The sequence below is a fragment of the Pundamilia nyererei genome, unplaced genomic scaffold (assembly GCF_000239375.1).
Source record: "Pundamilia nyererei isolate P.nyererei 1_Seehausen unplaced genomic scaffold, PunNye1.0 scaffold00038, whole genome shotgun sequence".
Lineage (NCBI taxonomy): Eukaryota > Metazoa > Chordata > Actinopteri > Cichliformes > Cichlidae > Pundamilia > Pundamilia nyererei.
The window spans coordinates 2,736,473-2,746,726 of NW_005187439.1; the positions used below are offsets into that span (position 1 = coordinate 2,736,473).

A 10,254-nucleotide genomic window follows, 5' to 3' on the forward strand; every position below is an offset into this window, starting at 1 on the left:
ATCACCTATTTTTAACCTGAGAAGTTTTCTGATGTAATGCTGAGTTAGTTAACCCCCGCGGCGTCCGCTGAGGGAATCCCTGCTGACGTCACAGGGAGGAACCCTTTGGCAGGTGTAGATAACGGCTCCAATATGTGAAAGCAGACCTCAGGGCGTCGCCTCTGTCTATCTGCTCGGGACAGGCCGCGTTGACTCGACTCGGTTGGTTCGAGTTGCACGAAGCTCCGGAGGCCTCCGGGCATTACATCACTCTGAGGAATGCGCAAGGAACGCCAAGGAGGTGGATTTCCTCCCAGTTTTTACTTTGAGGTCGTGCAGATGTTTTATTTTTTATTTCAGAACAGGTTTTAAAGATCTAATCTGCTGTAACACATAAACGAAGTATATGAAGTTTAAAAAGCTTTTGGAGAAAAACATCCTTGAAGGGAGGTTCCTGGTTAAAAATCGCCCAGCCGGCCCGTTTCTGACCTCCAGGCCAGCTGGATGCATTAGACATGCTTTAAATCACCAAACGGCACATGTGTTTTCTGTGAACCGTAACGTCATCATATTTTGAGCCAATGAAAACAGTTGTGTGACACGTTCTGTGGTTAGATTCGATTTGACCACAAAATATCGTGTTGGAAAGCCAAAGACAAAAATGTCTAAAACTTTATTAGCTGTATATAAACTACAGGTATCTTCAGTCATATAAAGATCATTATATGTTCTGCTACAGCTTCATGCCATGGTATCTGTATATTAACATTTTATCATGAATGCTGCTTGATATTTTTGAAGAAGAGATAAAGAAATTAATCAGTCAGAGGTATTTAATTACACAGGAATCAACAGGAAAATGCTTAATTTAAAACACCCAGAAGGACGACAGGCTGTGTGAATTATGTGGATTAGAAGAAGTTGGGAATGAAATACACTTTCTTTTATAGCATCCTTATTATAATGAGTGAAGAGCATGTACATTTATTGAGAAAAATCCAGAAATGTTTGAGTGCTAATGACAGGAATGAAATAGTTATAGTGTTTCTAAAGCTTGGAGAATGTGTCATCTTACAAGTTAGCTTGTAAGATGTGCGTCATTTCTCATTCCTGGATTGCACGTCCTCGACTCCTCTCCCTGGTCTCAGTTCCTCCCACGAGAGATACGAGCGGAGGAGGCGAAGACGAGGCATGAGGAAGAAGGAGTCGAGGCGGAATGAGACGTCCTCGCTTCAGAGCCTCATTTTAAAGCGATGTCACTGAAGACCACATTTGAAACACCTGCATCTTAAATGTTATAGCTCGACTACAGCTTTGTTCAAAGTTGCCTAACATTATATTTTAGAAAAGACCAAAACTGAGCATTTTGATCTGGGTCAGTCAGAATGATTATTTTTCTTTCAGTTTATATGTTTTATTGTTTAGTGTGTTATCTGTCATTTTGTGGTTTTGGGAAACGCACAACAAAAATTAATCTAACTATATTACAGGAGAAATGTGTGTATTCAGAAGTCGTTTAAAGGAAGACAATATGGGATAAACTGTGTCTGATGTTGAATTATGTAGCACAGGGATGTTTGTTGTGGGGATGTGACGTTTGTGAGTGAGCAAAACTCACTTATTGCGCCTTGGTGGAAGGAGGGTTGGGTATTTGTAGTGTTTGGCCTCTATTTTGCACATTTGTGATTTTTAGCTTCCAGAAAAACTTATCATGTGTTGTTTATTCTGCAGGAGGGCACCTCCAAGTTTGCAACTTTAGAAATCAACCCTAAACGCGCTCAGAGGAGACACCAGCAGCAGAGAGACCTGGTGAGACCACATGCTATCTGCTTGATGCTTTTCCACCAAAGCACTGCTTCAGGCGCTGAGTCAGCCTCCATTTACTTATTTTTCTCATGCTAACAGGCACATCTGCTGCAACCAGTACTCTATATCAAATCCACTTAAGGAGTACAATCACATTTTGAATGGGGGATTGCCAGCTGCTCTTCAAATTTAGCTTTCTGGAAGTTTTCTTACAAATTTCAACAAGCAGTGATTAGCCTAAACTCCTGCAGATTGCAGGACTACTTACTGATGAAAATCAAATTTTTCCTGCAGCACTGGTTTAAATAACATTGTTCTAGGGAAATGGTTACTTGCACTCTAAATGCATGTTCATCTCCACGTGTTCCGTAAACAGGGAGTGATGCAGGGGACGATCCCTTACCTGGGGACTTTCTTGACGGACCTGGTGATGATGGACACTGCCATGAAGGATTACACTGAGGTCAGACGTCAGATGGGAGTCGTCACTGTGATGATTTTTGGATTTTAAACCCTCTTCCTGGGTTTGTATTTTTTATTTTCTATCACTGCTAATAATTTCTTTTCTTCTTTTTCAGGGTGGTCTGATTAACTTCGAGAAGAGAAGAAAGGTGAATTATTTCTTTTTGTTTGTTTGAAATCATCATCAAAAATAATCTGCCGGTCCAAATCCCAAAGTCAAACCCTTTTTTCGGCTCTGCCCTCTTGTTGCAGGAGTTTGAGGTGATCGCTCAGATCAAACTGCTCCAGCTGGCCTCCAACAACTACAATTTCACTCAGGACAGCCACTTCAGGGAGTGGTTCGCCGGCGTGGACAAATACAGCGAGGCAGAGAGGTCAGTCATGAGAGAGGCTCCTCCCTCTGTCTCTGACCCCGGAGGAAAGCAGGAAATCTGGCTGTTGTTTTGATGGTGGTTGGATATCTGCAGTCATCCTTTAATTCTGACAGTGAAAAGGGGAATTTAACAAAACTTGGTGCCGTGCTTTAAAAACAACTAATATATATATTTATATATATATATAAAAACCCTCAAGTTTTGGCAGGAACACATGAAATGTTCACATGTTCCAAGATTTTTAGTAGTTTATGAAATGATTCACAGCACTGGCTGCCAGCATGAAGCGTGGGTTATTCAGTTTGTCCTCAGTTTTGCCGTCAGGATTAAAATATCTGCGTTTTGATGAAAATATCATTTCAGAGGAGGCGGTGAGGGGTTTAAAATAATACAAAACCATTAAAAATGACAGAATTATTCATGGAAGTAGTGGTGAAACCCACCAAATTTACACATCTGCAGGTGTAATGACCCAGCTCAGTGTTATCGGTGCTAACCGTGTCATCCTATCTCATCCTTGAGTTTATGTCTTTGAATTCCCATTTTCTCTCTTGCCGTCCTGACTCCCTCCTGTTCCCGCAGCTACAATCTGTCCTGTGAGATCGAGCCTCTGTCAGAGTCGGCGAGCAACACGCTCCGAGGCAAGAAGAACGGAGGAATCATGAAGCGCTGGAGCGAGTAAGTCGCAGCGTTAATACCATTGTTTTAAACTTGACCACCAGTCTTATTTTCATAACCCTCCTGTTACGGTGTCATCTGCAGCCGACAGTTGACGGAGGCCGGTTGCAGCAGTGCCGCAGGCTCTCACTCCAAGTCCTTCGACCACTCGCACTACAGGCCGTACCAAGGAGGAGGGGGGGACAGCGGCGACGCTCTCAGCGTCACCTCTGTCAGCTCGAGCGGATCAGACCTGGAGGATGTGAACGCCAGCTTCCTGTCAGACTCACCGGAGGGACACGAGAGAAAGGTAGAAAAAGCTGCACATAGTATTTTCTGCCACAATGTAAAACATGTGACAGCCACTTTTAAGCAGCTGTTTGTGAGGAGGGAAAAAAACAACAGTGGATCTGCTGGAAACGTTTCCTCATGTTTGAAGTCTTTACTTTGAGCATAAAACTCGAAAGAAGCACTCAAATGGAGGACAGGGAAGCAGGCTGAATACAAAAGGGCGAGCCTTTATTGGACAATGTTAACTGCTACAAACTACAAGAAAACTTCAGCGGGGAAAACAAAACCAAAATTCAAAACAGGGCAGAAGGAGCGTCAGATAATGAAGGGCAAACACACACAAAACAAAAGGAAATAAAGACAAGGAAACACTTTAGACAATGGAAAAATGTAAACACAAGAAAGAAAATCAGTAAAATCAAAAAAGGGACCAAAACACACCAAAACTGAACAGAAAACCAGGCCTGGGTGGGACCTGTAGTCATTTGTACTGAAATCGTGTGACATTGTGACTACACCAAGGTTTAGCCTTCAAAATCAAGACGAAATGAACGCTACGAATTATAAACATGTAGTTTAACGCTGGGTTTGACTTCACTGCTGAAATTCTACAAACATGAGTAAGACTAGCCCACGCTGCCCCCTGGTGATCACTCACAGTTACAACAAACAGACGTGAGTTCCACAGTGTTATACTTCGAAAAACTCCCAGCGCACAGCCACACTGGGAGCTTAAGTCCTTAAGTCACAGGGATTATTCACAGAGCACATTTGTTCCCACCTAAAGTTCAGTTTATTTGAGCGTGATCTAGGTGTGCTGTGTGGAGAAAAATAATGGCTGTCATCGTGTCAGAGTGGTCTGGGGCCGCGCGATGACTGGTTCTGTTTTGTTTTCCTTTGTCCTCCTCCAGACGTCGACTCCTTCGGTGAAACTAACTGTCTCAGCACTGGGAAGAGAAGCTCCAGCTGCAGATACAACCTCAACGGTAACGGCTGCTATGTTTTTCTGTTCATTTCACACTGAAAACCTGAAATGGCTTGGATGACTGTCTGCAAACCAGACAGGGTGGGGTGGGGTGGGGTACTCGATTTAGAAAGCTGCAAACCTGCTCAGTAATAATTGTCCAATAATAATTCCCCTTATTATTAAGAAGAAAATTAGCTACAGATACCAGAATCGCTTACTGTAGCTGTAAACATGTTCATGTAAAGTTGGAAACTTTAACATGAAGCGTTGATGGGGACTGACTTGCTTTTGGAGCCTCAAGTGGTCTTTAGAGGAACTGCATGAGGTTTTTATTTCTTCAGCATTGGCTTCATTTTTCAGCCTCTCCCACCAACCTCTCCCTCTGATAACCTTTCAGTTCTGGGAATGTACGTCTCTGTCGTCTCTGGACACGTCCGGGATGGGCTCGAGCTCTGGTTCAGCCTCCGGCTCCAGCAGCGCCTCCTCCTCCTCCGTCTCCTCCTCCACCCCGTTGTCGGCCTCGCGCTCACACAAACGCTCGGTGTCGGCTGTGTCGAACTACTCGACTCTGTCGCTGCCGTTGTACAACCAGCAGGTGGACGACTGCTGCATCATCAGGGTCAGCCTGGACGTGGAGAACGGGAACATGTATAAGAGCATCCTGGTGAGGGCAGAAAAACAGCTTTCAGGCTTTTTAAGAGGCAGTGAAGTCAGAGTTTTCTCTGTGTGTAAAGTGATGGTTAATAGTTAGGAACAGATGTTGATGTTCTGTCTGCGATTCAGGTGACGAGTCAGGACAAGACTCCGGCGGTGATCAGGAAGGCCATGATCAAACACAATCTGGAGCGAGAGAAGACCGAGGACTACGAACTGATGCAGAAAATCTCTGAGGACAAAGGTGATCATTTCTTTGTTTCATGTATTCATTATTGGTTTTTAACAGTGAATTTAATATTACGCTGCTTTTATGATACAAGTTCCTGATGCACAGTGAAAACTTCCATAAAAATCTGAGCGAGTAATTAATAGTACACATGTGTTTTGTCTTAGTTGTTGTTATTTTAAAATGAATTTAATGGCCGATGTGTTGACTTGCATAAATTTACAGTTTCTCATGTGGTGAAAGATAAAGAATTGATTTTCTTTCATGTCCCCCGAGAATAACACTGCTTGAACTCGTTAATCACCACTTGTTGCTTCTCTCTTTCTGACCTCGTCCTGCAGAGCTCCGGATCCCGGACAACGCCAACGTCTTCTACGCCATGAACTCCACTGCCAACTATGACTTTGTGCTGAAAAAGCGCGGCTTGGCACGGCCCATGAGGGCCAAGAACGTGGCCAGTTCGACGCTGCCTCGCATGAAACAGAAGGGACTGAAAATCGCCAAAGGGATTTTCTGAGGAGACTTCCTCTCTCCTCCTCCTCCTCCTCCTCCACTCACCCTCTTCCTCCTCCTCGATCACCTTCTCTGGCCTCCACTCGTCAGCTTCTGCTCAGGTGCTTGAGTTTTTGTTCAGACAAAAACTGGACACGCAAGAGGAGGAACGACCAAGCGCACCTTGGGAAGCAGAGGAGCACCTTAACACTTAACTGTCGCGTCGTCGGGACCCTGAGAGGACGTTAAAAGGCTGAAGGACACGCTTGTGGGGGGAACAAACGAGGCGTGTTGGCTGCTTCAGCCGGCTCATGGAAAAGCATCAGATCTCCCGGTCCTTTTACGTTTCGTTTACAGCTGTTTACATCTTAACATCAGTTGGTCAGATCAGTCGTTTCTGCACCTTCGACAAAAACACTTTTTTTTCCTGCTTTTTTTTAAACCATGTTGCAGAGCCTCGTCCCTGTGTGATCACTCTGCGGTCTTCATGCTCGCACCCTCCTGCGTGGAGCAAACACTAACGGACAGAAAGATGTCTGAATGTGATTCTACTTTTTCAGGGAGCTTTTGTTTCAAGCGCACCGCCGCCACCGCTTTTGCCCCGGTGGTCCCTGATGTCGACAGTGCCTGCAGGACTGCAGCACTTGAAGGTTTCGCTCTCTGCCGCCTCAGCATTTTAACACCAGCGACGCTGACGCGAGCGTGGAGAGATCTGGACTCTATAAACTCCTGAACGCTGCCATGTTACACATACACAAAAATAAAAGGTCACGTGGCCTGAAACAGAGACGTGGTGTCAAAACCAGTGGGCACAGCCATGAATCACATGCCACTGTTTTCTTTTTATTATTATTATTATTATTATTAATTAATGAATCGTAACCACTACATGGAGAAGGATGCCACAGAGTGGGACAGAAACATGAGCTGAGAACAAGACACAAAAAAACTGAGTGTATATATCGATTAACACCATCTGTGCAGTATATTCTTTTCAAACGGACCACGAGATTTTGTTAACAGACTCGACGCTTTGTTCTTTTCTCTTTGTACATTTGTTTGCATCTCTCTCTTTGATATGGTGCTGCTACTTATCTTTCTGAAGACGTCATAATGAGCTGCACCTCACGTTTTTGTTTTTTCTCTTCCTCCTGACCGCCAGCCGCCATGTAGGAACACAGAAACGTCTGAGGGACACGAGGCATTACAGAAATAATAATTAAAAAGGGCCGCTCTGCCCGGAACAGTCGATACTCTCTGTTTTAGCTGTGCTTCCAACATGGCGGCTTGGCTTTCATAACCATCAGTTTCCAAATGTGCCATGACGGGCCAGGTGAGCGCTGCGGTATCATCTGTGGTTTTTACGTGTCTGTGATGGCAGCAGAGTCTTTCCTCTCTGGGCTCTAACTAACAGCACATGTGGGGGGGAAAAGTAGCTTTGGGTGATTTTTAGGTTCTCTGTTCCTGTTGGCGTACAGAAGAGCTCCTGAATGTTTCGTGCGTAGGCGCCCAGGCGAAGGACGGTGACGCTGCCAGACTGAATACAGGGGAACAAACTCTTCTCTTTATGCTCTCTGTTTCTTTAAAGGTAAAAATCCAACCGTAAACACACTCAGCGCTGGTTTTTTAACAAGCAATTTTTGGTGACTTGCTTCAAATATTTGTGGTTGGTATTTCCTTCATTTCCGCAGGTGCTAAATGACAAAACTGAGTTGTTTCTTACAGCAGAAACACATCTGATCACAGCTAAACCGATGCCAGGCTAATGTGGCTTAACCAAGAACATTTGCCAGATCTAATACAAAGCGGTGCAGAGGTGATAAACATAAACTGTATACTAAAGATGGACATACCCACTGTAACGAGCCATCAGTAGCAGGGGGTGAATCAGCTGAGCGACTAAGAGACACCGTCATAGGCTAGGGAATGACAACCACCTCTAATGGGGACCATGGTTTCCAAAGACTTACACAATATTTTATTCACTAATACTTGAATCTAACAATTGAGACCATAAACTTAAGAGGAAACTGTTTCCTGAGGTCATAGGTCATGTGAGTAGTGTGGTCATTTTCTGTAATAGAAGTCTATTTGCAGCTGCAGGCGTCGCCCACTGCTGGCCATTAGATACAATAAATGACACCAGAGTATGTCTGTCTTCTTTCACACTGGTGAAAAGAAAACATCAAAATCTGTTGCAAAGCATTCTGGGAAGTGGAGGAAATGGGGAAATTAAAAAAAAAAAAAAAGATTAAGTCATCGGAAACACACTAAAATCTGAGGTTGGACTTTTTCCTGATGTGTTATTAATATCGCCACAACAACAAATCATCTGGCCTGTGCTGCGACCATGTTTTGCCTTTTTTGTTTGTTTTTTCATCTGCATGAAGGTCACGTACAAACGATCAAATGAATGAAACGCCTGTTAAAAAAGAAAAGAGTGATAGCAATATGGTGATGATGAGCTGGAGGCACGGCGTCCGGCTGTCGTGGGTGTTGTTTGTTACCGCTGTGGCGTGAAATCCTTCGCTGTTGAACACTGTGACCTTCGACCCTTTCACTCTGCCCTCTCTGCCTGTTGATCGGCGCGTCCTGTCGAGCACTGTGAACCCAAACGTCTCATTCCCTTCTAATGATGTCGTAGTGAACATCCGCCCTTTGCTCATCGCTCAGGCGAGCAGCAAAGGCGGCAGGCTTGACCCTACATGTGCCAAAAAAACAAAACAAAACATGTAAAGACAGAAAAAGGTTGAACAGACGGGTCCTCTGCCTTTTCACAGTTTGTTTGTTTACTGTTGTTTTCTAGAAGAAAAAAAGGGGAGAACACTATGGAAAAAAAAAAAAAAATGTGTTGACCCATTTCCCTGTGGAGACTGTTGTCCGAGAAACTTGAAGCAGACGTGTTTGTCAGGCGCTGACGTAAAAACTGCACTTTCATGAAAATGTTTTTCATGTTTTAAAATCTTTGTTTGGCGTGTCTGAATCTTTTATTCCAACCAAACATCACAGGCTGGATTACACGACGTGTCACACCAGACTTTGAGATCTCATGACCAATTTCTAGTAATGAAAACAGCTACAAAACTGGCATTTCTATGCGGGTGAAATTGGGTCAGCCTCAAGTGGCCAATGAAGGAACTGCAGTTTTGCCACTTTTGGAATAAGTTTAACTTTTTTTTTCATCTAAGCAGTTTGTAACTTGCAGAGGACCCGCTTACACTTTATTAGTGAGCTGACCTGACCTCAAGTTTGAAGTCTTACCCTCTTTAGCCTCAACTTCCTAGAGGAAAATAGTACACACAGCTTCTTCTAAAACCAAAACTAGCAACATATATTTGAATATTTCACTCGTAGACTGCGTCTGATGGCATTTTCATGTGTTCCGTGGCCTCAACTCAGCATAGTCACAGCAGCATCTGTTCTTTTTTACCTCATGCTGTTGGGATTTTTATCCATTCTTTTCTGGTTATCTATCAGGGTCGCTGGAGCCTATCGCAGCTAACATAGAGGGGGAGACGGGGTACACCCTGGGCTGGTCGCCAGTTTGTCGGCTAACAGATGGATAATCATTGACGCTCACAGTTGCACCTGCAGCCAATTTAGAGACACCAATTAACTGAACATGCAAACAGTGGGAGGAAGCCAGAGTACCCGTAGAGAGCCCACGAAGGCACAGGGTCTGGCCGGTCAGTGGATTCAAACCCAGGACCTTGTTGCTGTGAGGCAATGGTGCTAACCAACATATTGTTGTGATATCATCCAAGCCAATCAGTGCAGCATGCAGCCTTTTCCCTTCCTCTTTACACAACAGGACCTTGAAAATTTCACGCTATTTCTGTGAAAAATACTTTTATTGTCTCCTACATGTCAGTAATTGATTACATAAATATAAATGAGAGAACAAATCTGACAAAAACAATCATTTTTATAAACAATAAGGCTGTGTTATAATCACTATTTGTCTTAGTGTCAACATCTATCACTGAAAAGATCAAAACGTCCAAGCGTTAGTCTGCTTCTGAACCATTTCCCCCTTCACATAAATCCACATTCGGCTGACAATAAGCAAAACAGAACATCCCCAGCCTTAGAGTTTCACTTTTCCAAACGTGACCTGAATGCAGCATCAGTTCCTTCTCTGTACTGTTTGGTTGGAACGAAACTTTCACACTTTGAGTCCTGTTTTTTCTGGATGTTTGGAGTAATCGGAAAGCAGGTTTTCTGCAGCAGCTCCATCTCTTTGTGTAAGCGTGCGGACCTTTGGGACAAACTTCCTGACCCTGCGAGCGTTTCTGTGCTGGTGAGGTTGACGTGATGGACCAGTCTGTGTTTCGTTGTAGCCC

The 10,254-nt window shown here is 44.0% G+C and overlaps 1 protein-coding gene across 7 annotated transcripts in view; it reads left to right on the top strand.

Annotated features, from left to right (window-relative positions):
- Window positions 1–9,757, top strand: part of LOC102216217 (ral guanine nucleotide dissociation stimulator) — a 58,146-nt gene extending 48,389 nt beyond the window's left edge. For all 7 annotated transcript variants that reach the window (XM_013910228.1, XM_013910226.1, XM_013910229.1 and 4 more), the window contains exons 9-18: window positions 1,711–1,788; window positions 2,162–2,248; window positions 2,364–2,396; window positions 2,500–2,621; window positions 3,204–3,299; window positions 3,384–3,588; window positions 4,481–4,555; window positions 4,934–5,200; window positions 5,320–5,434; window positions 5,761–9,757. In XM_013910228.1, coding sequence (XP_013765682.1) covers window positions 1,711–1,788; window positions 2,162–2,248; window positions 2,364–2,396; window positions 2,500–2,621; window positions 3,204–3,299; window positions 3,384–3,588; window positions 4,481–4,555; window positions 4,934–5,200; window positions 5,320–5,434; window positions 5,761–5,936 — 1,254 coding nt within the window. In that variant the 3' untranslated portion in view covers window positions 5,937–9,757. The remainder of the gene's footprint in view (window positions 1–1,710; window positions 1,789–2,161; window positions 2,249–2,363; window positions 2,397–2,499; window positions 2,622–3,203; window positions 3,300–3,383; window positions 3,589–4,480; window positions 4,556–4,933; window positions 5,201–5,319; window positions 5,435–5,760) is intronic.
- Window positions 9,758–10,254: the final 497 nt, after the last annotated feature.